The 26,179-nt window shown below is 39.7% G+C and overlaps 2 protein-coding genes across 5 annotated transcripts; one reads left to right on the plus strand and one right to left on the minus strand.

Moving 5' to 3' along the window:
* Nucleotides 1-303: 303 nt before the first annotated feature.
* Nucleotides 304-21,157, minus strand: usf2l (upstream transcription factor 2, c-fos interacting-like). Of its 3 annotated transcripts, XM_077526704.1 has the most exons (11): nt 20,595-21,155; nt 20,147-20,184; nt 18,626-18,723; nt 17,959-18,078; nt 15,986-16,142; nt 11,299-11,386; nt 9,216-9,254; nt 6,609-6,667; nt 6,335-6,429; nt 5,140-5,268; nt 304-2,559 (listed from the first exon to the last, which is right to left on the minus strand). In XM_077526704.1, exons 1-11 carry the CDS (start codon nt 20,627-20,629, stop codon nt 2,470-2,472), a joined length of 948 nt encoding a protein of 315 aa, XP_077382830.1. In that variant the 5' UTR covers nt 20,630-21,155; the 3' UTR covers nt 304-2,469. The 3 variants fall into 3 exon arrangements, with proteins under 3 accessions (XP_077382830.1, XP_077382831.1, XP_077382832.1); XM_077526705.1 differs by lacking the exon at nt 9,216-9,254 and having other exon boundaries at nt 20,595-21,157; XM_077526706.1 differs by lacking the exons at nt 18,626-18,723; nt 20,147-20,184; nt 20,595-21,155 and adding an exon at nt 18,152-18,247.
* On the plus strand, nt 20,671-26,091 carry etfb (electron transfer flavoprotein subunit beta). 2 transcript variants are annotated; one of them, XM_077526708.1, is made up of 7 exons: nt 20,671-20,810; nt 22,955-23,113; nt 23,434-23,592; nt 23,670-23,732; nt 24,672-24,830; nt 25,135-25,345; nt 25,738-26,091. In XM_077526708.1, the coding sequence occupies exons 2-6, from the start codon at nt 23,009-23,011 to the stop codon at nt 25,303-25,305; spliced, it is 657 nt and encodes a 218-aa protein (XP_077382834.1). In that variant the 5' UTR covers nt 20,671-20,810; nt 22,955-23,008; the 3' UTR covers nt 25,306-25,345; nt 25,738-26,091. The 2 variants fall into 2 exon arrangements, with proteins under 2 accessions (XP_077382834.1, XP_077382833.1); XM_077526707.1 differs by lacking the exon at nt 20,671-20,810 and adding an exon at nt 22,206-22,373.
* The last annotated feature ends 88 nt before the right edge of the window (nt 26,092-26,179 follow it).

The raw sequence follows: 26,179 nt of genomic DNA on the forward strand, positions 1-26,179 counted from the left end.
AAAAAAAAAAAAAAAAAAAAAAAAGAATAATGTACAAAAACTGTTAGATAATACAATATAAAACTATTTGGCAATACAAAAAAATATATATTTCATTAAAAGTATATGACTAACAATGAAGCAATCAAATAATGTTAGTAAATATATTGATTTATATTATTAGAATATTATTCTTATAAATGCGCTTGGTTTACAAAATGTCAAATCTATTCAAATGAAATATAAGAAAACCAAATGCATATTACTCTCTTCGTTTAATATGTTGTTACTATTAGGCTTCAATTCACTTGAGTGTCAAATATATGTATACAAATACATTTTATTTTAATCATGATGCTTTTGATTCAGCCTTTTGCTGTGGCTGTTGACTGTACAGGACAAGTAACTATGTCCATACATACTGTATATCGATGAGTGTGCTTAAAGAACTTTTGTTCCAATGATGAGAGGAACAAGAGTTTACAGAACAGACATTTAAAAAAAAAAAAAAAAAAAAAGACAGTCTGTCTACTTCGCTGTCTGCTCCAGATCTGTAGGTAGATTCAATGATGGAAATACACCAACGCTCTTTGGCACCCTTCCAGGAAGCACTAAAATAACCTTACCACTTTGTTTCACCCTTCTGCTGTATTTTAAAAAATAAAAAAAAATAAATAAAAAAAAAAGGTACCACTTTTAGCACTCTTTCACTGAGGAACCAAAATAATTCAGAATATACAGTATACAGAAAGACTTTCTGGTACCGTGCCATTGCACGCAAAATAACACTTTTTTTTCCCACACTCGTGTCGTGTAACAAAATTTTGTCAATTTTTTGTTTGACGCCCTTTCACTGTGATACTAAAATCTTGCATACCTGACTCTGTTTCAATGCCACCTCTTCCTGTCCTTTCGCTGCTGCCAACAAATGAGCGTCTCGCAAATTCTGTCAATCAACAATTGCTAACACCTACCAGCCGTACAATATAGTACAGTAGTTAGCCTGTTTTCTTAGCATTATGGTAAACAAATGGATACCAGTATTATCCATAAAATATAAATTAGGGCCTGACCGATAGATTTTTTTTATTTATTTTTTGGCCAATGCGATTCCGCTATTTGGCAGAATAAAATTTTGATATGAGGACAGAAGGAGAGCTTTATCCAGATCCTATCTTGGTTCATTTAGGACATTCATGAAAGGGAGCAAAACAAAAAACAAAAGAGCAGACAACAGTGTGGCAACAGATTTAGGAAAGATTCAAAATGGCTAGGCCAACGGATACACATTCATTCAAGATGCATTTATCGAAGTTAGCTGTGAATTCCAACCTCCAAATTAGGAATGTAACCAGAAGAGCGTCAGATCTTTGCTCAGCACTGCATTTGACCAGTCTGCATTTCCGAAGGGGTGTGGCTAATTGACAAGCAATCCACATGGATGATAATATCTAGTTAAAAGTTTATTTTCAACCATTTGTAGATAGAAAAGATGTCTTACAATCTAACCTGAGAGACCGTGAGGCTGCTACAGCGGGTGTCGGATTGGGTGGGCTGGGGGTGGGGTGGGGTGGGGTAGAGTTCTTTATCTTCATTTTGCCATTTCAAAAGAAGATTTGAGGGTAGGGGGGTTGGGATCAGCCACAATATGACCTTTTGATGATGAGCAAATTAGCAAATGTCTGTGTAACATTTGCATTATTTGCCTCAACTTCACATTCTGCGGCGGCAGAAAGCATCCATCACTCCGGCGCTGGCTCAGGGGGCCTGATGAGAATAGATCAGTGGAGATGTTTAAAATAATAATAATAATAAAATAAAAATAACAAATCGACATGCTGTTATTTTCATCACATGAGAAAAAAAAATGAGTGAAGGCGAGCGGGTTTGCATGTCTTTTGAGGTGCACTCCCCAGGGCAGACGATTGGGGGGGGGTTGCCGCAGGCCCCTCCACACTTCCTATGCTTACGTCTCATTTTCCTTGCGTGTGGGCCACAGTGGGATTGTTCAGCATAAATGCCCAACATTTCAAGTATTGTCTCCCCGTCGAGCGTCACAATCGCACACTGGGTGCACCCCGCCACCAGAAAAAAAGGCTTGCGTCAAAGGGAGTGAGTGACTGATCGTCGTTTCTTTTGGGGTCTCGCCCCCTCTAACCGCTCTTCGTTCCACAACCTGTCAGCAAGCAGACTAATAAATTAAAGAAAAAAATGACAATAATAAAGAAGCAACGAAGTAACGATAATGATGATGATCATCCGGGCAGGTTGGGGAGCGGGAGGGGCGGACTTAATCAAATGAAATGTCATCGTCCGTGAGTGAGGCGGAGTCCATCGGGAAGGTGTTGACTCCTCCACAGCGGAAGAGTCGAGCGCGGCCTAGGGTGAGGCCGTGAGGAGGGTAGCGCCGGCGAGTTCGCCACGCGTGATTCTTCACAAGTTCTTGGTTTGTCTTCCGAAGCGACGGAGGCTGCGGCGGTTCCTTCATCGCTACTGCGGCGACGTCTCCCCCACCATATCGATGCCGTGCTGCTGGAGCTGCGCTCTCAGCAAGGCGTTCTCGTTCTTCAGTTCCTCGATCTTGACCGCCAAGGCAAAAAAGAAGAGGGATTCCGTTAGGAGCAATTTGATTTTATTCCCTTTGTGTATTTACAACAGCTAAACAGTTGCCTAAAGAAATGCTTAATGCTAATGCTTAGTACTTCTACTTTTTCAGCAACGGATTGAACACAAATGGTTCAGCAACAACATGCAGGATATACTGTAACAGTACTCACAGCCACATACTCTTTATCCTCTGCGTAGAACGACTAATATTAGTGTCGTACTGATGATTCCAAAGAGGAGTGGAAACGTTATTATGAATGCCTGGCTGCAATAAGATTTCCTGCTGCAAAGAACTCAAGTGGGATTCATAATAATACCAGAAGTAGTAGCAGCATTTAATTGATGCAGTGTGACAAACACACTTTCATTCTTTTTCATTATGCCATTAGGTTGCCATTATGCCTGTAGGTTTTTATAAAGTACAATATTATGGTGGGCTATTTTTCCTCATTAAAATACACATTACAGCAATTTTTGTTGTTCTTTTGGGGAAGATGAATAGCATTTCCATTCATTTCAACAGGAAAAGATGATTTGAGATAGATTATTTTATTTTGAGTGAGGAGTGTAGTCATGGAATGAACTACACTTGTATCTCAAGGCGCTAATGTACAGTGAATCGCGAGCCTTTTCACTGTTGATTATTTCCAAATTCACCTGTCATTTTTTTTTCAGTAGAATCTATCCAATGCTATTCGCTGAAAAACTAACCTATTTTTTGTGTCTTGGCGTATTTTTGTTCCCATTCTGTTATACCAAAAGATGCCACAAGAGATCACCAAAGCTCTGCCTAAAAGTAAAGTAGTAATTGGTGTCAAGGACGTATGCATGTCTCTTGACTGAGAGACTAAGATTTTTGTATGTCATGAAAGAGCTAAAGTTAGCCTGGTTGTTAGCGGACATTACAGAAAATGCAGCTAATGTTTGTTTCACAACACTGAAGCTAAACGGTTCTAGTAATGTTACTCGTTTTCACTAAGCAGAAACAAACACTTTGTAAATATTGTTGCACCAATTGTGCTCAAATATTAGTTGTCTAAAGGGTTCTAACTACACATTATGGATGCTAACGCTAACGTCATCAGACAGTCTATAGTGATTCCAACTGTGTGTTAGCATTTAAGCTAACAAACTTTCATAAGACAAAAGTTTAAGTGGTTTGGTTAATTAAATAACTTTTTATGGTAAACTTCAGCTATAATGTCAAATAAATAGCTTGAAGCAATCCCACTTTTTTTTAAAGAAGTGTTTGCTGTCTGCACACGCCACGCTCACGGTAACCTGTGCCGTTTTTAGCGGGAGAAAATATCAAAGAAAATGGGGATTAAAGTGGAGTAATTTTTCACATTTCATTCTATCTATTCCTTTCATGTGTCTCGATACCTTTGTCCAATGACGTAAACCGAGATTAGAACACAGCGGGCCACAAAAGTCAAGACCATAACCAAGAGGATTATCGAATGATGCGGTGCGTCAACTCAGCTGGGTGCCAACTCACCTCCTGCCCCCCTGAGGAGGAGCCCAAGAGATCATGTTTAGCTTTTGGAGGTGTGTGGTGGTGGTGGTGGTGTGGGGGCGTACAGTCACACTCAATACTCAGGGAGGGAGATCAGCATGCAAGTTGGCTGCCTGTCTGTTTTCACTCCCGCCGCCTCTCGCAGGTAGTAGCGAGCGCTTTGATCGTTCGGAAGGTTACGATTGAGGAGCTAACCGCTGGGACCACTCTGGGATCCACTCGGAGAAGAAGTGAAGATGCACACGGGGGAGCTGGTGGATTTTACTCTCGGTGGAGGGAGACTTGAAGGAGAATGCTGAGGCAAACGTGTCTATTTAACCTGTTTGTCTTTGCACCCACTCGAGGAAATGCTTGTGCTGTCACTATTGAATATTTTTATAATCGATTAATCTGTTCGGATCCGGATCTATCAGAACCAGTGATTGGTGTTTATTTCATACTTCGTGTTCATACAGTGATTTAAAAAAAATAAAAAAACAGGGGGGGGGTTCGAGGGTTATAAATGTTGTACAATGTTATTGCTTGTTTCCCAAAGTAAAATCAGATGTTTTCATATGTCCTATTTTGATAAAACACAGAAGATGAAGGACTATAGAAATCAGTGAACAATTATTGTTGATATGCTGAAATTAGAGGATCTAGACCGTTTAAAAAAAATGTCTCCAAGCGATTACTTGATTATTAAAAAAGTTTGACTTATTCATACTTTCTTTTTCTTTTAACCTACAGGTATAGGCAATCAGTTATGGTTGGTTTTGGGTAAAAACAACAACAACAACAACAACAAAAAACAAAACAAAAAAAACAAGGAAAAGTAGCTCGAATTGAGGAATTATTCGAAATGTGTTGTACTTTCATCGGTGTATTGAAGTTCCAATTTTGCTGTTGTTTTGAAAGTACCTCAATTCAGAAACAGCCATTTTGTTAATTACTTTCAAATGACACTAATTACAAACAATATATTTTATTTTGGAAGTAAATTGGAAAAAGCCTCCGAAATGTCCCTAAAAGCCATTTCCTGGCCGGCATTTCCCTACCTGCTGCCTGCACAGCTCATTGTCCACCTGGATCCTCTCCACTTCCTTCAGGCTATCCTGCAATCGCTGGTTGCCTTGTCTTAGCTCGCGGATGTAGTCGCACGCTTTGGACAGGATGCCTCCTTTGCTCTGGAAGGCCAAACGTTAATAGAGGAGTTATAGTCATCCAAAACAGTCAGATTGTTTTTTGTTTTTTTTTTAACCTGGTTGGGTTACTGGTCAAAAATGTTATTTACAACAATATGTTCTCTGCACCCCCACTAGTCGAAACAAGGTATTCTCTGTGGAATATGAATTCAGCCGCAAAATCCACCTGTTTCTATCCAGCTTGGGACGGGTGGCCATTTTGCCACTTGCTGTCGGCTGAAAATGACATCACAGTGCCTTCGGGCTCAGCTTGCGAACATCACATGACCAAATCCATGAGCCTTTCACCACTCTGCGTATGAATGGTGCATGCGCACAGCTAATGGCTAATTTAACCATAGAATTTACTTAGTGGTGCAATTTCACACTTGATAGGTAGAGAGGCACTCCACAGACCCAGCTTATTTGTATACTAACAAAAAGTCAATTTTCCATTATACACTGCTCACTAAAAGTTAGTGAAATTTCAAAATGCGCTATAACTTTTACAGCTGACCTTAATTTGACCTTCTAAACTTTTGAATACACGTCCAACTTTTCAGTGTTTTAGTAATTTTTGCACAGCTTGCTGTTCTCTAGCAAGGGGCTAAATGGCAAAATTGGCAACAGGTGTTCGAGCCAATAAAAGTGGACTAAATGCAAAAATTTAGTGTGTCCCCAACAAGTCTTAACATGTTATTCAGATTTATATTGCGTTTTTTTTTTTAAATAATTAAGCACATTAACAAAAGTCTCTCGGGGTCATATTGCAAATGTCGCCTGTTTTCTGGGTTTGGTCATGTGACGCTCGCAATGCTAGCCCGAAGGCAGTTTGTTGTCAATTTCAGCGAAAATGGCTGCACCCTGATCACAATATTAATCACAATACTGTGGTTTAGTGGCACATTAAACATGTTTGCGCTTTAATAATTGAATCAATTTCTGGGTTCAATTGCAATTGGCATTTATACAGCCCTCTTCATCATGCTGTTCACAGTGTGACATCGAGGCTTCAACAAGATGTTCTCAGAGTAAAGTGGCCACTGAGCGGATGACGTCAACAACTTACTGCTCCGGTTTTGGTGCTGTCCACGTTGCAGTCGGGGATGATTTTGGAGAGCGTCACAATCCAGTTGTTGATTTTGTCCCTCCTCCGCCTCTCGACTAAAAAGCAGGAAGAGGTCATTTTCCCTTGGCTTGCCGGGCAATGACAGCTCCACAGCAGCCTCTGGTGGCCACTTCACAAACAGCTGTCAAGCCTCACATCCATTTCCAGCACAGAGCCTGTATTGTGTTGCCCTGTCAGACAAGTGAAAAGGCCGCAATCACAACTAATTACCCACCTTCATTATGCTGCGCTCTCCTCCTTTCATCTCGTGGCGTCCGCGGACCGTCCATTTTCCTTCACAGAAACAAAACATACACAGACGCTTGTTTTTCACACACAATATCTCCCCATCTCTGACACATACACACACACACTATGAGCCCTCACATTCACCTCCTCCCCGAGACTAATAACAACTGTTCTGGGCTGTTATCTTAGACAATGTCTCTTCTAATTGCGGGCGCCTACGCCGGGCGTCCTAAATGTCCGCCTCCAGCTCAAACAACCTTCTCGGCTTCCCAGGTGCGGCCCACAGGGGGAGCACGCCGCGCCGTTTTACTGCGCCGTAAAACAACGGTGATGGTGGCGCGAGCCGTCTGCCGGCATCCTGAGCTGCCGGCTAATGAGACAACTGTCTGTCGTCTGGGCGTCTTCCCTCAGGTATTCCGTTAATTAAGACGCGGCAGTGAAACCATTTCCAACCGCGCAGCAAAGCGTGAAGGGTCTGGTAACACCGTTGCGTATAAATAATAATGACCTATTTTCCTCACACAGCACCACTAACTATCTTTTACTCATTAAAAAAAAAGTAGCAGGGGATTTATCAATCTGTGCCTTTCATGCAAAATCCAGCGAAGCGGGACATTGCTGTGTTTGTGGCCGCTTTCATGCAGAGACACCGCGACACGTGCTTTTAGAAGAAAGTCTCTGCTATTCCCTTATACCACTGGTTCTCAACCCCGGTTCTCGAGTACCCCTATCGAGCCTGTTTTCCATCTCTCCCTCAGCCAACACACCTGATCGTTTGAAAGACCTGTGTTGGCTGTGGGAGGCATAGAAAACAGACTGGATAGGGGTACTCGAGGGCCGCGGTTGAGAACCACTGCCTTATACAGCCGGTACGTTTACATGCAGTCACTAACCCAACCCAAATATTGGCAATATTCGCCTTTTTAAAAACCCAAATAAGACCCTTGCAAGGCATTCAGAATACCTCAAATGAACGGAGCATTGGGCCAATATATCGGCATCTGCCTGTTTTACGACTCGGGTGCTGGTAGCTCACTGAGCGGTGAATGTTTGCGAACTTAGCAAAATTTAGGGGTTTTGTCAGGATTTGTAAGACAGACAGTTTGTACTTGTCGCAAAGACATTTTGAACATATTCAGACAATTTTTCACTGCCTGCGAAGATCTTTTAAAACCTTTTAGGAACCCTGATGAAAATCCTAAATTAGCTACATTCACATGCATTTGTCGCTCAGTGAGATACAGGGAACTTTTCATTTATGAATTTACTAAAATTTTCACTTTATAAAAAATGATGCTGACACTCTCTAGAATATTTATTAAAAAAAAATGAAAACAAAATGTTGACATTTTGGAAAACTTTATTTACAATAGAAAACTTTAGGGAACTTGCTTAGTTTTTAATTTAGCTTAGCACATGCTGATTACCATAGAAACTTGCTGCAAGTTTTGTTATATTTTTTAAACAAAGCTGTCCATTCCTTATGTTTAAAATTAAAAAGAAAAAGTACATTTCAAAATTTTTATGCTAATATTTTCTCTTTTACTGCATATGAATATCAACTTGAAATATAAGTTATCGGTCTCCTTGACTACTAAAAATTGGTATCAGTATCAGCTTTGGAAAAAAAACCATATTGGTCTATCACTAATGTGTATCAATACACACATGCATGTTTATATAAGTTTGTGCTTCAGGTGTGCAATGCACCGGAAATAATCAAGCAGATGTGAACAAACATGATGACGCAGCAACATTCAGGCCACTACGTGACTGTATTTTAAAGTTGGTCGTTAAGATGGTACTTGGAGAGCAAAGGATTTTTATTTTTCGAGCAAAAAGTGGAGAACTGATGCTTTAGTTAACACGATTCTTTTTTTTTTCATTTATTTTTATGGGATTCATTCTGTTAGTATGTGATGTTGTAATGACAAACGTTCCATTTAAGTGTTACAGAACAGATTCAAAGATTAGATTCCAATGTTAGCAAATACTCAAACGTTAGAAATGGAAAAAGTGTTATGCTTATTTTTGTGTAAAAGGCCAGAGAGATCTTTAGTTAATGCAAAATACTGTTTTTACACTATTGTTTTTAAAAGCTGCTGGGTCTTCTGTTATGGCTCTAATGCTGCAATTTTGTAGGATCTCTTTGTGAATGAGGCTTTTAACGGAATCACATCAGCTTGTGCGCCTAATAAAGTGTCCAGTGAGTGTACATCATTCCGTTATCTGCCCAAATAAAATAGCCGCCGCATCCGAAACGAGAACGTGCCGCGTCTGGAGATGTTGTTTCCAGACGCAGCGCGGCGACCTAATTTCTAATTCCTGACGGGGAACGAGTTGCCGGGCTAACAACAATGGATGAGGGTCAGCACTGAGGGAGCGCTACATCTGCGTCTCACACATCAAGAGCGAGGAGAATCACCGGGGATTGGGGGGGGGGGGGGGGGGGGGGGGGGGGAAGGAGGCATCTTCCCTCTGCTCGGGATCTAATTTGATTAGTTCATTTGCTGCAAACAGGAATGTGCTGTGATGGTGGTGATGGGGAAAAGAGGAGGAGGAGGAAGGGGGGAAAGTGGAAAGCATTCCTCACCAGTTTAAACCTTCGTGCCGCAGCATCTCGTTTTCATCTCTGCGGACGGCACATAGGGTGGGGAGGTTTTTACTTCACTTTGGCAAACGGGAATGTCACTGTTGATTAGTTCACACTCAAAACGGGAAAATACGCCCGTGCGGGAGGAATCATGCAAACAATAACAACAACACACCCATAAAACACATTTTGTTGTATGCTGCGTCTCCTGTTTGTCATGTGGCTAACTCACGACAATGCGTCTTTTGTGTCTGAACAACAGCAGCACATTTTAGTGCCGGATGAATGCTAGCGACGGGAAAAATTGACGTAACTCGATTTGGCAATTAGTCATGTGCTTGTCGCGGAGGTAAGCGGCTGTTCCTTGACAAGAGAAAACTTGTGCTAATTTCAAACTCGCCTGGGCATAAAAATGTATTTTAGTACATCAAAACAGAATGGCGCCATTTAGATTAATAAGCAGTGGAACACCAAAACTGAAACTTTGTCAAATTTGATTGGCTCAGCCTCAAAAGTTAAACAAAATTATCAATGTACTATTGTGTATAATTAGTTAAAGTGGAAGTCAACCTCAAACATTTCGTGATAATGTTATGTCACCTCACGAGTCTAAACATGACATTCTGATTATTACAATTGTGAAACATGAATTATGAAGCAAAATCCAGCCGTTTTAATCCATCTTCGGAGACGGCCATTTTGCCACTTGCTATCAACTGAAGATGACATCAACGGTGCTCAGGGCTCAGGCAACGACCAATCAGAGCTCAGCTGTTTTCTGAAGCTGCACTGTGATTGGTTGTTACTGAGACCTGAGCAACACTGATGTCATCTTCAGTCGACAGCAAGTGGCAAAATGGCTGCCCCCTGAGATGGATAAAAACAGCTGCATTTTGTTGCTTAACTATTCCACTAATACAATATTAACCAGAATACCATATTTAGACGAGAGGGGCTGCATAAAACATATTATTGTCAAAAAAATGTTTTGGGTTGACTTTCTCTTAACAATTACAATATATTAGTTAACCAAATAATATAAATACGTATTAATTCTCTATATCTTTTATTATGAAGAGTAATTAAACTAGGGCTAACACAACAGCAGACAACGAGTGCAGAAACACAGTTGGGCGTAATCGTAAAAGTAGTACGAGCGAGAAAACTGTCCTGAAATAGGCTATAAGAAGCTTTTATAGACCTCTACCGCCTAACGGCACATACAATAAAATATTATGACTCATCTTGAAAAAAATATATAAACGGTTGTGCTCCTGACATTTTTTTTTTTTTTTTTTTTTTTTTTTTAATCCCAGCACAGCAGAGTAATATAACCTTCACGCATTCTGGTGTGTTTGTATTTGTAATGTGTGTCAAGTGATGCCTGTTGTTGGTATCTATATAAAAAATAAATAAATGCTGAACAACGTCAACGACAACAAAGGCATGCAGAATGATTTAGGACTGGATTCACACTGCATGCATCAAGTGGCATTACAATTCTGGTTGTTTTGCTCTCAAGTGGCACGATTGAAATATGCATCATCACCCTAAACAGAAGAAAAAGTGGTTATCTTTTGATCTGAACTAGGTTTCTTCCACTGAAAAAATAATAATAATAATAATAATAATACATGTTGAATATCTGCCAAAACAATTGGCAGCTTGACATAAAAAAAAAATATGCCGATGATTTCACTTTACATGGGCTTTTCTACATTCAAGATGCATTCAGAGCATTACATGCTCTAAACAGGGCGCTTTATAGAACATTAAAGTTAGACCAGGTCAACTAAATACTATATAACCTTTAACATTTGGATTATTCATACATTTGTGGTTACTTCCTTGTTGACGCTCGTGGAGTTTCTTAAATGCTGTTTCTGTTTATGCTTTTGGTTTCATTTGTTACATCAACGTAAACATGCTGTAAGAGACACGTGCCAGTTTAAATGCACTTTCAAATAGCTAAAATCCTGAAATGGTATTAAAAGGGAATGGGGCATTTGGACATGCAGTGAAAATCCAGCTTAAATGAGTGATTTAGAATTGCATTTTGTTTTTGTGAATGTGATATACTCACGCTGGGAAGGGTTGCGTGCGTGGGGCAATATTTCGCGTGGCGCCCGTCTGAATGACTTCGGGAGAGGCCATCATTACGTAGAACTGGCCTGGGGAGAACATGGCAGTCATCTGTTAATCTGAGATGTTTTATTTTGTGTTAAATCACCCTCACCAAACACACAATGACACTCGGCCCCACATGCCACTCAAAGCATCAAAGATGATTGTGATGTCAACGTTACCATGAATTTTGTCCATCTGGAATCAAATTTGACTAACTCAAAGTAATTTTGGTTGGCATGCTGCCAAAACGGATTATGGAGGAGAGCAAAGTGTAGCAGAACCTCCAAAGTTGATCGCGATCCATTCTGTGATGATGGATGATTTAGGAATTTCAGGGACTTCAGAATTATTGATGAATTTGTTCTAGAATCAGACCTGTTATCATATAAGTTTTATTAAATGGACTGGCAATCTGGAAATTTGATTTAAAGTTCATGGCTGGTGTGTTAAAGGGAACCCTGACATTTTTTTTATTTATTTATTTTTATTTTTTAAGGGGAAGTCAACCCCAATTTTTTTGGGGGGACAAGAATATGTTCTATGCAGCCCCACTAGTCTAAATATGGTATCCAGCAGTTTTTATCAATATCTGAGGGTGGCCATTTTGCCACTTGCTGTCTAGTGAAAATGACATCACAGTTGCTAAGGTCTCAGGTAACAACCAATTACAGGTTAGCTTGAGAAAACAGGTGAGCGGTGATTGGTCGTTGCCTGAGCCCTGAGCTACTGTAACATCATCTTCAGTCGACAGCAAGTGGCAAAATGGCCGCCCCCTGAGATTTTGCTGCATAACTCTTGTTCCACAAATGTAATATTAATCTGAATGTCATTTTTAGACTAGTGAGGTCACATATAACATATTCTTGTTGAGGAATATTTAAGGTTGACTTCCCCTTTAATACAAGTAGGAACCTGTCGTCAATTGAGCAACAGTTCACCGCTAAGTGTGACACATCAGCCGGCCTCTCACATGACTCGACGCGGCAATTGTGACAAATGAGGCCCATCCATTCACGTGGCGCGCTCGCCGCCGTTACTTACTTTTCATTTGTTCTCTCAATGTGCTTGTGTGTGTCACGCGGTGGCAAAAAAAATATATCAGTCACAATGGCCAGCTCGTGCCCAAGCGTCGTAAATCAGTCCAATGCGCTCAAAGACAGGCGTTCTGTGAGCTTAAGAACGTCGAAATTCAATCCATTTTTCATGGTTAAAGTTTTAAAACTTTACGGTCACAAAATGGCAACACATTATAAATGTTGGATATTATCATTTTTAAGTGCCAATTTGAGGATTAAGTGCCATTTAACGCATAATTAAAACCTTAATTAGGGAAAATCAGGCAGGCATTTTAAGGATGAACAGACACCCTGAAAGCAGTTCTTTAATATGAGTGAAGAAGGATTTATTCACTTTGTCGTTTTATATCCAGAGACTTTCAGTAAATTAATTGTTGGTCCACCATAGCAGGGATTTTCAGTTTATGACGGTCCCTATTGACAGTTTAATATTAAAAATGGTGCACAATCTAAGAAGACACACTTAGTTACTGTTATATTGAATGTTTTTTTGTTGTTGTTTTACGCAAATAAGCTCATACAAATACGTTTTATGCAAAATTGTTTCTCTTACAAAAATTTCATGTAATTATGACTTCACTAGTCGCTGAGTGTCAGAGTAATGTGGTGTCGGGAGATACTTTAAAAGTAATAAATTTGTTTTTGGTTTTTGGTTTTTTTCCCCGAAAAGGAAGACTTGATCCTTAAATCCAGTGCTCAAAGATCTTAAACATGCCACTTACGCAAGAAACCTTGTTTTATGTTCGTGGCCTAGAAGTGTTACGGATACGTTTTTCTGTTCTATAATTCTTTATTACTTTACATTTCGGGATGCCATCATAAGCCAAGGACCCCGATATAGTATATTTTTATTAAATCAAATTTATAATCCCCGAGGACATGCCAGCGACAGCGAGATGACATGACGCATTGAGCAAGCCATGCGAGGAGGACTCATATGACGCTAAGTAATCACATGTGATCGGCACAGCCTGTAATTTATGACTTGAAAGAAAGAGGGAACACATCGTGGCGTGCGTGGTTTATTAAATTAAGCCTATAGGATAGAGCAGAAGCCTACTATTTTCTGAAAAAAAGGGACCAAGCCCTGCCGAGAATGGAGAAAATCCCAGCGTAATTGATACCTCCCTGAAAAAGGGCAGAAAGATGCCAAAAGATATTGACAAGGCACTTAATTTATCTCCTCAACTCATTTTAAAGCCCATATCTCACTGAGCGGTGAATGTTTGCGACTGTGCATGTAGCAAATTTAGCTTTTTTTGGTCAGTTTGTTCAAGCTTGCAAAGGGTTGCAAAGATGCTCCCAAACAGTTTTTACTTGTAGCAAACGTTTTTTTCCTGTTGCAAATAATTTTTTTTACAAAATTTCTCTGCAACAAGAAAAACTGTTTGTGACCGTTAAAACTGTTTGTAACCATGAATGAACGCTGATGTAAAAAGATTTGTTACATGCACACAAGACACAACCTTGCACGCCTTCGCCACTCAGTGAGTTGCTTGGCACTAAAATGGCACAAAGCTCTACTAATGAAGCTCCTGAATTCACATCAACACATTTCCTTGCCACCAAAATGCCACAAAATGGCAGTAAAGTAACCATTTCATTGCTTTGGCACCAAAAAAGCAACAGGTGATAACAGAGGATAAGTTAAAAAGAAATTTGTGTTGTACTACACTGCCTCAAACACTATCATGTCAAAGCCAAAAGCTAAGAAAAGCTGTACTGAGTATTGCTGGATGCGCAGATTAGCTTACATACTCAACTGCTCCATGAAGTTGTCATGATAGCGGTGCAGGGTATTTGTGTACGGTAATACATCTGCTGCATCCATCACATATATGGATCCAACACATCAATTGACAAATGGAATTCAGGGTCTTGGTGAGGAAGTGCTGGACTCCACCTAGGTTTTGTAGTTCATGCCCGCTTTTTTTTTTAGGCTCTGGGCTCAACATGCAACCAGCCATAACTCCGCCCCTAGTTGTCATGGTAATAAAATTAGTATTCAGCATTGGCGCAGCAGGATATGGGGCGAATGAGCAAGTAAAAAAAACAGGCGTGTTATAATTTGATTTTTAAATATGGCATATCACATATATTGACCTGGCAAGTGATTAAAAGGAGGGCAAAATTTTTAAAATTTTAAACTGTATTTTTCTTCTAAATATTAGACAACTAATTGACTTTATATCCTTGGCACATTCTAAAAAAAAAAATTCAGAGATTCACTTTTTTGGGCACAATGACCCATAATCATTATCATCATGGAGATTTAAATGCATTATGTGCATGCCGTGAGGTTCCGTACCACTATATGTAAGTTCACAGTGTGAACTTCACACTATTTTTGCCAGTGTAGGCCTACTTTGCTGTCTGTCCACATGTAATGCAATTAGCTACATAATTTATAAAACAGATAGTAGATTATCTTAACTGTCACTCATCAATCTTATCACAATGAAGGAATTGTGTTTTAAAAGTAGCTCACACGCCCACACCACACCACAGAGTGACTTATTCTGATTTTGCACTGTTACTGTTCATCCATACATGCTGTAAAAACACCAAATAAAACTTAAAGGAAAATAATTTGGGTCAACAGCGAAGAAAGTCGACTCTAAGGCAGTATTGGACAGGTACTGATGGAAAGAAGGCAATTTAAAGTGGAAGTCAACCTTCAACATTTCTTGACAATAATATGGTATTTGTGACCTCACTAGTCTAAACATGACATTCTAATAAATATTAAATTTTTTGGAATATGAGTTATGAAGCAAAATCCAACCGTTTTTATCCATCTCAGGGGGTGGCCATTTTGCCACTTGCTGTCGACTAAAGATGACATCAATGTTGCTCGGGGCTCAGGAAACAACCAATCAGAGCTCACCTGTTTTCTGAAGCTGTAATGTGATTGGTTGTTACCTGAGACCTGAGCAACAGTGACGTCATCTTCAGTCGACAACAAGTGGCAAAATGGCCGCCCCCTGAGATGGGTAAAAATGGCTGGATTTTGCTGCTTAACTCATATTCCACTAAAGCAATATTAACCAGAATAACATCTTTAGACTAGTGGGGCTGTGTAGGTCATATTTATTGTTTAAAAAAAAATGGGGGTTTGACTTCTCCTTTAAGGGAAGGAAGCAATGACAGGATGAATAGCAAGTGAGTCTGGGGGGAAGAAGGCAGGGAGGAAAGAAGTAAGGAGGGATAATGGAGGCCAGGAAGGAAAAGATAAGGATCATAAGACCGAAATGCGGCAGGAAGGAATGCAGGAAGAGGGGAGGAGAGGAGGGAAGAAATGAACGGAGGAGGGAGGTCAAGAAGGTGCCAGGAAAAAGCAGCGCTGAGGGAAGGCAGAAAGTAGAGTTCACCAAAGGAAGATAGAAGAAAGAATAGAAAGACAGGCATGACGGAAGGAAGACGGGAAAAAAAACCTAATGAACTGAACTGAAATGAAAAAAATTTTTTTAAGTGTATTATATCTACTTTTGGTCTACTTCTGGTTATGGTATTATCAGTGCGCTTCGCCCCAAATTGAGCGCCCGCTCCTCCCCCTTTGGCACTCACCTCCCGCCTGCGTGAGCGTAGAGTCGGCGGCGGCGGCCTGCACAGACACGGCGCTGTCGCTCACCGCCGCCGCGGGAAAGTAGGCGAAGCGCGCCTCCCCACCCGCCGACTCCCCTGCCGGGCTTCCTCCATTACTGAAAGGGTTCTGGATCACCGCCTGCGACAGATAAAAGAGAGACAGACGGAGGACGAGGGAAGCGTGAGCGGGAGGCAGGTAAAAAGCCCGCCTCGCTCTCTTGTCAGACCAAATACGAGTCTCTGCTCAAAGAGACCACCCCACCACCACCCTCCATCCCAGGCATAGCCAAGTGCTGTTTGACAGCTGCAATAAAGTGGAGAAAAGGAAGTGTGCTAAGCTAAAATAAGCACTGTTCCTGTCGAACAAATCTGGTTTAAACCCAAAAGTTAATTAGATTTTTTGCAATGCAAACGTCATCCTCGGCAGACAAACGTTTTACTCTCCGTGCCGCTTTGCTAGCTTGACAAGTCATTAACCTCCCTGTTATGCGGCGGGTCAAACTGACCTATTTGAAAAGTTAAAAGAACAATATAATCAACATATATAATGAAAATAGTGCATTTCACACCAACGGTTCACCTGCTATATCTCGGGTCATTTTTGACGTCCCTGCTATTTGCTGATTATTTTTTTTTTCTATCGCTCGCTCAAAATTATCATCCAACCTTGACACCAAGTTCACATTAAATGAAGTGTGGGGAGGGGGCTCCTTGGCTAATTTTAGCTTCACCCATCTGTGTAATGTACCTGTTTCCAAGTGGGGCCAATTTGGCTGAATTCCTAAAGTATGAACCCTGGAAAAGATTGGAAATATCTGCTTTAAACCAAAAATGACCAACTTCCTGTTCAGTTTTGAGCATTGAGACTTTTTTGTGTGTGTCTTGTTATGATTGGCATGCCCAACAAATTTCATGTCAATGGGTGGAACTGGTGTTACTTAAGTACTATTGAGTTTTCAAGTGTGCTGCCCCCCAAAAGGCCGATCACTTATTCAAACAATAAACAGCAATTTCAAGAGGGCTTTACCTAGATGTTCGGCTGTACTTATCGAAGTGGCCAGTGAGGTTGCGTGCCTCGTGCTGCATTCAAGGTCACTAGAAATCCATTTTCCCAAGTCCTTTCTTATATGAACATTCAAGGGTAGAGCACTCTGAATTAAAGTGCCTCTTTGGCTATACGCACACGGGCAACATCATTAAGTACACCTCCACAATCTAATGAGAGGTTAACCACAGCACATTTTGCCTTGACAAAGACAATAACGGTCAGGATTTTTAAAATCTGTTTCACCAAGAATATACATTATCAAATGTCTTGTAATATTTTTGTTTTTGTTTGTTGATTTCTTTTTCTAAAATTAGTTAGTTAAAACTCAATTTTTCAATAAATAATCTTTTAATTCATTTACTGTAAATAATGATACAACAATAGTACAATAAAAGTACTATAATTTGACAAATGGAACAGTTAATGCATTGTTTTCAAATAAATTATAAATAAAATTAAAAACTGGATTAGTATTTTATCATTAAAATTAACTATTTTACAAACACATTTCAACTTTGTTTACATCATGATGTGTATTAGCCTATGCAGGTGTACCTAATAAAGTGGCTGGTCATGTGCTGTCAAAAACACAGGTGAGTACCGCCCCCTAAAGGCCAAGGGAAGCCACTACAATAACAATCAATCCTCAACAGAAAAGGCCTAGTGTTTTATGTTTGATAACAACAGATGCCAGGATTCTTCTGAAAAGTGAATTACTACCTAAAGGTGACCTAAACTGAAAAGGATGACAAAAAAAACGTATATTCCCCCCAAATAATCTAAATGAATCTATCATAACTTGTGTATAAGAATAAATCAAAAGACGCAATGTTGATAATGGTTACTTAGCAATGTCTGAATTTCCACCACCTCTATTTTTTCACCAATGTATCTGTTTGATTGGTACCTGTGCAACAGCCTGAGGAGCGCCGCTGAAGGCTGCCGCAGAGACGACGCTCACCGCTCCGCAAGTGTCGTCCCGTCCCTCAAGGTTCTGGTCAGTGACCTGGACCACGCGGTACGTCACCTGTAACGACGAAAAAAAGGAAAAAAAAAGATTAAAAAAATAAATACATGTTCTGTTTTTACAGTGCATATACCTGGCTGGTAGATTTGTTGATCATATCTTACAAAGTCCAGCACAATAATGCTTCAGACTGGAGTTTCCCAAATGAGAAAATGGTCTTGTTTGTTCCAAGGGAGACCCAATTTGTAGCACCGCATCATGTGACTCTCTCCCTCCCCTGACTGACATGTGACAGCGGCCTCGTGCCAATCCCAGCCCGGCCCGAAATCACATGATATTGCTCACGCTCTCTCACTCTCACCCCATGTTTACGCCAAAACGAGTCCACATGGATGACCGGGTCTTAAATGCCACATTAATTTTCCAGAATGAATTCCTCTATACTAAAATTATGTAGGGATGAGCGGTTTAAAATAAATAAATAAATAAATTAAAAAGCTGGAAAAATAGGTTACTTAAATTAAGTTAGGCTAAGTTTTATGATGACCCAGAAATAGATCATTTTCATTTATAGCTGAAAAAAAAATTGAGTTCAGTCTTCACTCACCTGTCCCCCGTCAGTACGGAACTGGTATTGTATGTTGTGATCCCCAAACGCCGCGGCTTGCTGTATGGTGACAGCTGTCTGCTCGTCTCCAGTTCCGTCTAAGGGAAGGACATTTTTGTTAGACTGCTTTTTTTTTTTTAGCAACTACAATACAACGGGGAAAAAAAAGAGATAAAAATAACATCCTGAGCCTGGTCGTAATGACCTTTATCAACACAAGTGGAGTCACGCTGAACTTTGACGCATCTGCGTAAATACAAAATAACAAACAAACATTGATTGGGAGCAAAACTGCTCATTTAGTATATTTGTCTAGGTAGCTAAGTGACTACAAATCATAACAGCGCCCCCACCCCACAGGCTTGCGTAGTAGACCCAGTGGCTTGTCTTAAATTCCAGACCATGTGATTCCCCTCCCATCATTCCAATATTTACCTTCACTTTCCTCACAAATTAAAGCTTTCATTCCTTCTTTAAAGAGAACATATTATTAACACAAATACTCGTAGTTTGTTTCAAAATTGCTTGGCAGCCCATCAAGTGTGCGAACGAAGTAGAACTGTCGTTAGATGCCTAACTGATGCAGTGTAATTCGGAGGCTTGGTGATAAAGTGTTGCCTCCACCAGTGAAAAATACAGTTATGCTTTGACTAAAAAGTTTATTTTGCTCTGTGGCCATGCACGTAACTCAAAACACTTACATCTCAAATCATGTTTGTAGACTGAAATTGAAATGCAATGAATCTGTTCCAGAAAGCATGAAAAAAATTGGAACACTTTTTTTTTTTTTTTGAGGGAAATAGCACTTTCCAGTATTGTATTTATAAAAATCTTTTGTAAAACAATTAACATTTGTGCATGTGCAAATCTTATGCTTCATTGTCATTAATGCAACGCCTTTTTTTTTTTTTTTTTTTTTTTTTTGCTCACAGGTCAAGCCAAAAACAAAAATGGTCAGGTGACAGTTTGAGCCTAAAAACTAGTTCGTTGAGTCACTTGTATTAATGCCTCAGCTGCACCCTCAGTCGCCATGGTAGCGAAAGCCATCCTCGGCATTGGCACAACAGAAGTGTTGTTACTCCGTTTTACCCCGGGCCCAAAAGATAGGAAGCACCTCAACCGGATGAGTTAAATAACTTGCTGCAAACTGTTTGTTTAGTAAGATGCAGGTGATGACTTGCTCTGACAATCAAGAAAAGTGATAAATGTATTATTTGATGGTTCATTCAGCCGTGGCCAAGCGGTTCAGATCGTCACCTGCTTCGGTGTCCTTCAGCAAGACAGACTACTTGAACGGGTCTAAGCAACCCCCTCCTCCCCCTTTTCGCTGAGATGGGTCAAATGCAGAGGTCAAATTTCGTGTATTGGACAAATAAAGATGTTTTCACCTCTCTTCCATGAATTTAAGTGACTGTAATTTTTTGAAGAGGATGCAAATTCAGGTGCAACGACGCTTCCCTGGAAGTGCAACATTTTGTGCATTCAACTTAGTCGTATAATGGCGAGCTGGGTGAAACTCACCGTCAGATGCGTGCACCTCCTCGTCTTGTTTATCTTGGCTGCGGATGAACACAACATAAATGTCACTATTACTCGTTAACACTAAGAATCCTAATTTTGAGGGCAATTTATCGCAACAAATGAAACTAACTATTATCATAGCTTCGGTGAGATTCCAACTAAAATGAAGTCAGAACTTGACTAGTTTAGTTTTAAAAGCTAGCCAAAGCTAACTTTCCTAGCCTGTTTTTTACGTCATTTGTTTCCGATAAACACCGTGTTTGTGTTATAAATATTCGTCTATTTGCCACGCAATGCAACAAAGTTCCCTCAGCGACAACAAAGTGTAAATTGATACAACCTCAACTTTCTAAAGTAAGACCTTCTTTCTTCTTTCCTCGGGAAAGGATTATTAGCATGTCGTGCTTAGCTTATGTAGGTTAGCCATTTTTTGTGACACGGTCTTTACCTGGCGTTGTCCAGACTCTGTTCGAGCATATCCATCAGGGTCGGAATTTAAAAAAAAAAAAAAAAAATGGATCTTCGGTGCTTGGGATGGAGATGGAAGTGCTTGATCACGGGAACAAACACTCGGGTCATGTGAGAGGAGACAACCCAGGACACGTGAGTCGTAGCTCGGCTTTGGAGGCAAAATGGAGGCCGGCGGGGCGGTCGTTGCAGCTGGGTAAGCTGAAGTGACTCCAACGCCGTTAATTTCAACTAAGCGGTTTATCCCAATGGTAATTTGTACACCCCGCGGCAACAACATGACCTGGAATGTCCAAACTGTGACGTCTAGCAACAATGTAAATCATTCAGTGATGTATGACAAATTGATTCCAAAACTTCCGAGTTGCGGTAATGCACAACTAAACGCAACATCAAAGCTATTTTTACGCTAGTGCGGTTGGAACACTGGTTGGAAGCTAACTTTTATTGTTTCACTTCGCCAGAAAGTCGCACGATGTACCACAATACCCGAAGGCATCACTGGTACCGTACAGCAAAAAATCAAGTCAACTGGATTTGTTGCCATTTTGCCAAGGAGTGTGTGTGTGTGTGTGTGTGTGTGTGTGTTTGTTTGTTTGTTTGTTTGTTTTTGAATGTTGATAATATAAACATTCAAAACTTTATATAAACTTTATATACATAATTATGTCGAAAATGTGTTGTCCTTTATACCTGTAAATTGTTTGTAAAGTTTCCAACGTGACAGCTATATATTTAAATAAAGCTTTTTTTAAATTAAAAAAAAAAAAAAATATATATATATATATATATATATATATATATATATATATATATAGATTTTATGAAATGCAGGTAAATAACAAATTTACTTTTTTGTGGTTCAGATAATGAATGGGTGGATGGATTCAATTCCGTTTTATTCAATCACAAAAGTCTCGGCTTCACAGAAGGCTCAAGGCTCATACTAGGGCTATGAAATGGTTTCACAACATCCCAGGACATAACAGCAAAGCGCCCAAAAACGCATATATAATAATATAATCTAATAAGACATCCATATCACAGTTTAATACTGTGTATTACACAACTGTACAATATGCAAGTTGTACAGGCGCCCTTTGCCACTGATAATAACGTTTAATAAAGATAGTTGCAACAACAAAAACAGGAAAACCTTTGTTAATTCATTTTTTTGTTTTTACTATTTATTTTTTAATCACTATAACATATAAAATCAGTTTTCTAAAGAATATACAGGCATAAATAATGGATGATTAATAATATTTAATAAATAAATAATTATTTTGATCGCAATGAACTTTGCCACACATAAAAGGAACCATTATTCGTTTAGTTTTCTACACGGTACATCTTAGGAGACATCCCCGAGCAGTTTTCCCACGATTCGGTAATTGTAAACATTTGGGGAAATTCACTGCAGGTGATAAAATAAGTCTTTTAAGTATTTTTAACAAATGAATACGTTGACAGAATACAGCTTGATTTCACTTTGTTGAAGTCAGCAGGCGCAAGGTGAAATCAGCCAATAAGCGCCGAGTTAGTTTCGAATGGTCGCCTTTCATTGGTCGAATTGGTAGGCGGCCCCCGGTTACCCTTCCTGGTGTTACCCTAAAATAACTCCGACTGCTCTTGGGTGAAGGTTCACTTGCGGTGACTAGGTTACGTCCGTTGTCCACAACTTCTTCCCACCGTTTCACCTACCATGTCTGGTCGCGTTCTCGTCGGTGTCAAGCGTGTCATTGACTACGCAGTTAAGGTAGATAATGTGAATATTTTGAATTATTTTTTTTTGTAGGCGTTTGGGCACTTGACTTTGTGTTCTACTAGCTAGCGTCCCCATGCTAACAGCAAGTGTTGCACAAAATGTGACATATGTTGCAAAGCAAACATTTAATTGGACAAATAACTGATTAGGATACATTGCGGTGAATATAATGTTGCCTAAGAGGTAATTTGCATTTATTTTACTGTATACGTTACTCAATGAGACTAGTGTGTTATGTTGTGTAACCTAAAATTGGCTGCCACCTGAGCTTTTTCCCACTGCAATGAGATGGAATGTGATAATCGGCCAAAGACACAAGTGAAAAGGTCCAAATCAAGCAATGTTATCTGGTGCAGTGTAATCAATTATATATTACAAAAATCTCATGAGAGACACATTGTACTGAATTAATGATGATTTTGCCTCATAAGTTAATTGTTTTGGATCATTTCCTGTGTTCGCTGGATGATCTTTCAAGTTTCACAGATTCATTGTTTTTCTGTATGGTGTTTATTGGCTGACACTCTTTACTGTGACTCTTCTGCCCGTCTTGTTTCGCCCGCCACCCTCAGATCCGGGTGAAGCCGGACAAGACTGGTGTGGTGACGGATGGCGTGAAACACTCGATGAACCCCTTCTGCGAGATCGCCGTGGAGGAGGCGGTCAAGCTGAAGGAGAAGAAGCTCATCAAGGAGGTGGTGGCAGTAAGCTGCGGGCCACAGCAGGCACAGGTGGTGCATGCCATCATAAAATATGCTTTTCTATGAAATACTAAATGAGATTATTTAGCTTGTTGAAAGAAAAACATCCAATTAAATACAACTTCAATTAGCCTAATGGTGATTTGGTTTTTATAATTTTTTTCCCAATCATTTTTTTTTTTTTCTTCACGAGAAACTCACTGCACTTCTGTAAAAGACCTCCTTTCTTGTCACAGGCCTGGTCTTAGTGGAAGCAGTGCAAATGAGTGACACAATTTGAACTGCGGAACTCTTAAAAAAAAAATAGTAATAATAATAATAATAATAATAATCAAACTGTTCCTTCTTAGGAGACTATCCGCACCGCCCTGGCCATGGGAGCTGACCGCGGCATCCACGTGGAGGTGTCTGGCAAGGACTATGACAACTTGGGCCCCCTGCAGGTCTCCAAGATCATGGCTGCATTGGCCAAGAAGGAGGAGGCTCAGCTTGTAATTCTTGGGAAACAGGTAAAAAATAATAAAAAATCAGTTCCCGCCTCCTCCTGCTGCTCCACTATACATCACAATGTATTTGATTTTAACAGGCCATTGATGATGACTGCAATCAGACGGGACAAATGACAGCAGCCCTACTGGACTGGCCTCAGGTAAGAAGTCACAAATTTGCTTTTAGTTTTATTAAATGTGTGGCGTATCCTAATCAGGTGACTCTCAAAGAAAGTGTGATACACAGCCTTTATTGATTTAAAAAAAAATATCTCTGAATGAAATTTTTAAACTGCATCAGGTTACAGTTGCTTAAACATTTTTTAAATCCTATACAATAAATTTGCTGATTAAACTTGAATGCAATTGATCTTTAAAGTGCAGTCATTTGGATTCAATCTTTTAGAACACAAGTTCAATTTTTATTTATTTATTAGGAGCACTATATTGTAATTAAAACTGTATTCATTTAGAGAGCTAAGTATTCTTTGAGGTAATACTTGTGGTAAAATATGTGATACCCACTGCCCGAGTCCAAACAAACTTATCAACATGAGCTGAAAGAACTGCAGTGATCCTGCACAAACCAGCACAGAACAGTTCAAAGGTTTTCTGGACAAATCGGGGTGAAGTTTACAGATTGGCCAGCTGATGGCGCACTGTAACTGTTACATTCAAAGCCGTTGAATCACATTAAGCACACATCAGGACAGACTCAATAAATATTTCCACATTTTGAAACTATTAACATTACTTCTATTTACTTAACACAGTATTAGTATTGATTTTTGCACTGTAAACTTAACAAAACAAGCCACGATAAATAATTTCATATTACAACACAACAAAATTAAAGTTCTTAAATAATTGTAAGTAAAAAAAATAAGTTAATTGATTTTTTTTCTTTTTTTTCTTCTTTTTTTCAGTTTTATTTAACATTTTGACATTTTTTTTTAATGTCAATCAAGTGTGAAAATAAGTTAACCATGGTTGTAAAATGGTTTACCACTGTTGCGCGTTGTTGGGGAAGCATATTTTTCCCAATAATATTGCATGTAAAAGATATCTAGCATTTTAAACACATATTTCATTTTTTGCAGGGCACCTTTGCCTCAGAAGTGACCCTGGAAGGCGACAAAATGAAAGTGGTGCGCGAGATCGACGGCGGCCTGGAAACCATCAAGATCAACACGCCCGCCGTTGTCACGGCGGACCTCCGACTCAACACACCTCGCTACGCCACCCTGCCTAATATCATGGTAGGTACCTTGAAATGGCGCACATTGGCGTCTAATGACTACTTATGTTGCGTAACACGTTAAAACATAACCCTCTACCCTCTTGATCATGAGTTGCTATCATCTGGTTAGGTACAGTAGCTAGCATGAGAAGCTAATTTAGCAGTCTTAAATACTCACTCCTGGCCAAATAACAAACAGACAGACTCTAATATGCAAGTTACAGAATATCCAAATCTGAGTCCTGTTAACATTATTGCGTGTATATTTTTATAATGTCATCTTCTTGAAATATCTGATGTGTTTGTGTTGTCCTTTCCTCCAGAAAGCCAAGAAGAAAAAAATAGCAAACATGAAACCGTCTGATTTGGGCGTGGATCTAACCTCCCGCCTGGAAGTATTGCAGGTGGACGAGCCTCCACAGAGGCAGGCTGGCATCAAAGTGGAGACGGTGGAGGACTTGGTGGGCAAACTAAAGGAGACGGGCAGCATATAACGAGGGCGGAACCTAACGGAACGTAGAATATGAAAGCAAGGTAAGTGGCGGGAGACTGCACAAATTGAAGTCAAATATATTTAATGTACATTGGAACCTCTAAAGTCCAACTACAATTATGAATTGTTTTAAGAATGTTTTGTATGACATTTTAGAATATTGCTTGGACAGTTGCTATGTTTGACTACGGGCACTAATTCCAGTAAATCTGTGAAAAGTGACCTGAATTTTTTCTTACTTGAGAGATTCCACTTTATATAAAATTATAACCTGCATGGACAGAAGTTACCAGTTATTAATGACAGAATTGTTTGCACAGAAAGCTAAGTCATCATATTTCCAATCATCTTTATCTGAGTAGGAGACAAATGAGTTTTATTTTTAAATTTTTTACTGTGTATTTATAATATTTCTCTTGTTTCTCTCTCACAGGACCAGTACTGAGAAACACTGTCCTTCTGCTGCAGAGCCACACCACCTCGACTTTTTTTAATCGGCACATCTGTAACTATAAGCTTGGAATCCACCACAAGAGTCAATACCCAACCATTGTGTTTTCTTCCTGCAAATGAGTTGCTGAAGATAAACATTTGCCCGCGCGTGCCATGCTTGTAAATGATTGTAAATACAGTATATAGCGACAAAGCATGTCGCGTATGCAAGCGTACTCGCTGGATTCCAGGACAGTGTCTCTCAATACCATCAAACTTTGAAAAGTTACCACAAGCGCCTCGATTGTACATGATCATGACAATAAAGCAGCAATTGTGTTTTTTCATAATCAAATTCAGCTGTGATTGGTCTTGTCAATTGCAAAGGAAAAACCGAAACAGGTTTCCATTCTAATTATTAACATAACACATAGACAATAAAT

Source organism: Festucalex cinctus, chromosome 7 (assembly GCF_051991245.1).
Source record: "Festucalex cinctus isolate MCC-2025b chromosome 7, RoL_Fcin_1.0, whole genome shotgun sequence".
Classification (NCBI taxonomy): Eukaryota; Metazoa; Chordata; class Actinopteri; order Syngnathiformes; family Syngnathidae; genus Festucalex; species Festucalex cinctus.

Coding starts and splice junctions, on each gene's coding strand:
- usf2l (XM_077526704.1), bottom strand. CDS start 20,629: ATGGATATGCTCGAACAGAGTCTGGACAACGCCAG. Junction 20,185..20,594: donor CAGAGTCTGGACAACGCCAG/GTAAAGACCGTG, acceptor GTTCATCCGCAG/CCAAGATAAACAAGACGAGG. Junction 18,079..18,625: donor TCCGTACTGACGGGGGACAG/GTGAGTGAAGAC, acceptor TCGTCGTTACAG/GTGACGTACCGCGTGGTCCA.
- etfb (XM_077526707.1), top strand. CDS start 22,320: ATGTCTGGTCGCGTTCTCGTCGGTGTCAAGCGTGTCATTGACTACGCA. Junction 22,374..22,954: donor TCATTGACTACGCAGTTAAG/GTAGATAATGTG, acceptor CGCCACCCTCAG/ATCCGGGTGAAGCCGGACAA. Junction 23,733..24,671: donor CCCTACTGGACTGGCCTCAG/GTAAGAAGTCAC, acceptor CATTTTTTGCAG/GGCACCTTTGCCTCAGAAGT.